This window comes from Felis catus, chromosome D2, assembly GCF_018350175.1.
Source record: "Felis catus isolate Fca126 chromosome D2, F.catus_Fca126_mat1.0, whole genome shotgun sequence".
In the NCBI taxonomy this organism is placed as follows: domain Eukaryota; kingdom Metazoa; phylum Chordata; class Mammalia; order Carnivora; family Felidae; genus Felis; species Felis catus.
This window is the reverse complement of record NC_058378.1, coordinates 70,893,920-70,896,549: the sequence shown is the minus strand read 5'-3', so window position 1 is coordinate 70,896,549 and position 2,630 is coordinate 70,893,920. Positions and strand designations below refer to the sequence as shown.

The following is a 2,630-nucleotide window of genomic DNA, read 5'->3' as shown; positions in this document are numbered from 1 at the left end:
CCACCTGGAAGTGGGGGTGGGGGGGTGGGGGGGGAGACAACCCCCCCAAACGGAAGATGCATCACACGCACACACCAAAGAAGGCCGAAGCACGCACAGAAAAAAAGAACCAAGACAAATCTGCAAGCCACTCTCCCAGCCCTCCCCAAACTTTCCTTTCTGTGCAACGGTCCGCGGCTTTTGCGTTCGCCTTGGAGGATTCAGACCAGCTTTGCGGGCTTTGAGTTCACCTGCTCTGGGGCTTGCGTAAACACGGATCTCTCTCCCCTGGGAAGCCAGTGGGGGCGCCTGGGCGTTCTCGCTCCCGGGGCGCGGGCAGGGGAGGGAGGCGCGGGCGGCGGCGGCGGCGGCCGCGGGACCCTACACCTTGGATTCCGAGGCGCCCGCGGGGCGGCCCGGCTCGTCCAGGCTCGAGTCGCTGTCCGCCGCCGCCGCCCCGCCGTTGCAGCCGGCCCAGGGCTCCAGCAGGCGCGCGGGCGGCGCGGCCCCGACGTCGTCGTCGTCGTCCTCGTCCGAGGCGGCCCCCGGCGACGGCGGCGGCCGGGTCCCCGGCAGGCAGCCGGAGGCGCGCGGCCGGTCGCCGGCGGCCGCGTGGCCCCCGCGGGCGGCCCGGCGCGCGAAGCAGAGCAGGCGCTGGAAGGCCTTGCGGAAGTCGGGGCTGCGGCAGTAGATGATGGGGTTGAAGGCCGAGTTGGCGTAGCCCAGCCAGTTGAAGAAGACGAAGAGGCGGTCGGGCACCAGGTCGCGGTGGAAGGCCTTGACCACGTTGGCCAGGAAGAAGGGCAGCCAGCAGAGCGTGAACACGCCCATGATGATGCCCAGCGTCTTGAGCGCCTTCTGCTCGCGCAGGGCCACGAGGCGCGAGGGCCGCCGCTTGCTGATGCGCCCGTTGGCCAGCGGGGCAGCGGCGGCGGCGGCGGCGGCGGTGGCCGCGGGGCGCGGGGAGCCGGGCGCGGGCGCGGGCGAGGGGGGCCGCGCCGGGCCGCTGAGGAAGCGGCGCTCGCAGCTGTCGATCTTCTTCACCTGCTTCTGGGCCTCGCGGAACACCCGCAGGTACACGAAGGCCATGATGCACAGGGGCACGTAGAAGGACACGACGGACGAGGCGATGGCGTAGGCCCGGTTGGTGACGAAATCGCAGCACTTGGGGTCGTTGTAGCAGCGGCGCGCCTCGTCGCCCTCGGCCCGCCACCAGTGCATGAGGATGGGCAGGAAGGACACCAGGGCCGAGATGGCCCACACGGTGCACACCAGGGCCCGCGCCCGCGCGCGGGTCAGCAGGCTCTGGTAGCGGAAGGGCGACGTGATGGCGAGGTAGCGGTCCAGGGCGATGACACACAGGGTCTCGATGCTGGCCGTCACGCACAGCACATCCACCGAGGTCCAGAGCTCGCAGAAGAAGGAGCCGTACTCCCAGCGGCCCCGCATGACGATGGTGGCCCCGAACGGCACCACCAGCAGCCCCATGACGAGGTCGGCGCTGGCCAGGGACATGATGAAGAGGTTGGTGAGCGTCTGCAGCCGCGGCGTCTTGGCGATGGCCACGATCACCAGGACGTTGCCCGCCACGATGAGCAGCACGATGAGCGCCATCAGCAGGCCTATGCCCGCCGTCCACTGCTGCGACAGCGGCGCGGGGCCCTCGCTGGTCGGGGTCAGCGGCGAGGCGGACGGCGACGCGGGCACCAGCAGTCGCGCCGCCGTGGCCGCGCCGTCGGGGAGCGGCGCGGCCGACGACAGGTTGCAGGGCTCGGAGGCGCCCAGGGCGAGCGCCCCCGCGCCCATGCCGAGCTGCGGAGGCCGGGGGCGGGGGGTGTGGCGGGGCTGGGCCGTGGTTGGGGAACACCCCAGGGGCCCGGGCGGCGGGGCGCGCGGAGGGAGGTCGCGGCCAGGTCAGGGCAGCCGCTGCGCGGGGCCGGAGGCATGGGCGCCGGGCGCCTTCCCCGCCGGAGCCGTGCGCTGTCGCCGCCGCCGCCGCCGCCGCTGCTGCTGGAGCCGCTGCCGCTGCTGGAACAGCCGCCGGGACCTCAGCATGTTTCTGAGCGTGCTGAGCCCGCAGCCCCGGCACCCAGCACCCACCCCACCCCGCTCCCACTCCCCCAAGCCAACCCCCGGGACCTCGCGTCAGGCTCCTGCAGCCAATCCGGGCAAAGGCACGCCCCTATCTTGTTTCCCCCCCCCCACCCCCCGCACCCTCCCACCTCCCGCACCCCCCTCCCACCGGCCGTTCTGCTGCTCGGGGGAGTCCGGGGGCAGATCGCCGCACGAGCGCCGCCCCCGCCCCCGCCGGTTCCTGCGGGCGCGCCCTTCCAGCGCTCGCGGGTTCCGGGGCCCCGTGCCCTTCTACCCCACCCCTGCGCCCGGCTCCCACCCCCGTCCCCGCCGCTCCCCGAAGCTCCCACTCTCTCCCGCAGTCCGCCCCCTCCCGCGCCCTTTCTGCCTCTGGCGTTTGGCTCCCTCCTTGCGCCCCCGCTCCACCGGCATCCTCTCCACCTCCAGTGCCCAGGTTCCCTGCCGAGCCGAGCGCGTGTTCGCCTTAGCGGGGAGGGGGCCTCGGACAGTCTGTCCGCTGGCGTTGGAGGAGTTCGGCTGCCGGGTTGTTTCTCGGATCCGGCAGCCTTGCAGAGTGT

The 2,630-nt window shown here is 73.0% G+C and overlaps 1 protein-coding gene across 1 annotated transcript; it reads right to left on the bottom strand.

Annotated features, from left to right (window-relative positions):
• Positions 1-360: 360 nt before the first annotated feature.
• ADRB1 (adrenoceptor beta 1) lies at positions 361-1,785 on the bottom strand. Its single transcript, NM_001009375.1, has one exon. It carries the CDS (start codon positions 1,783-1,785, stop codon positions 361-363), a length of 1,425 nt encoding a protein of 474 aa, NP_001009375.1.
• Between the last annotated feature and the right edge of the window lie 845 nt (positions 1,786-2,630).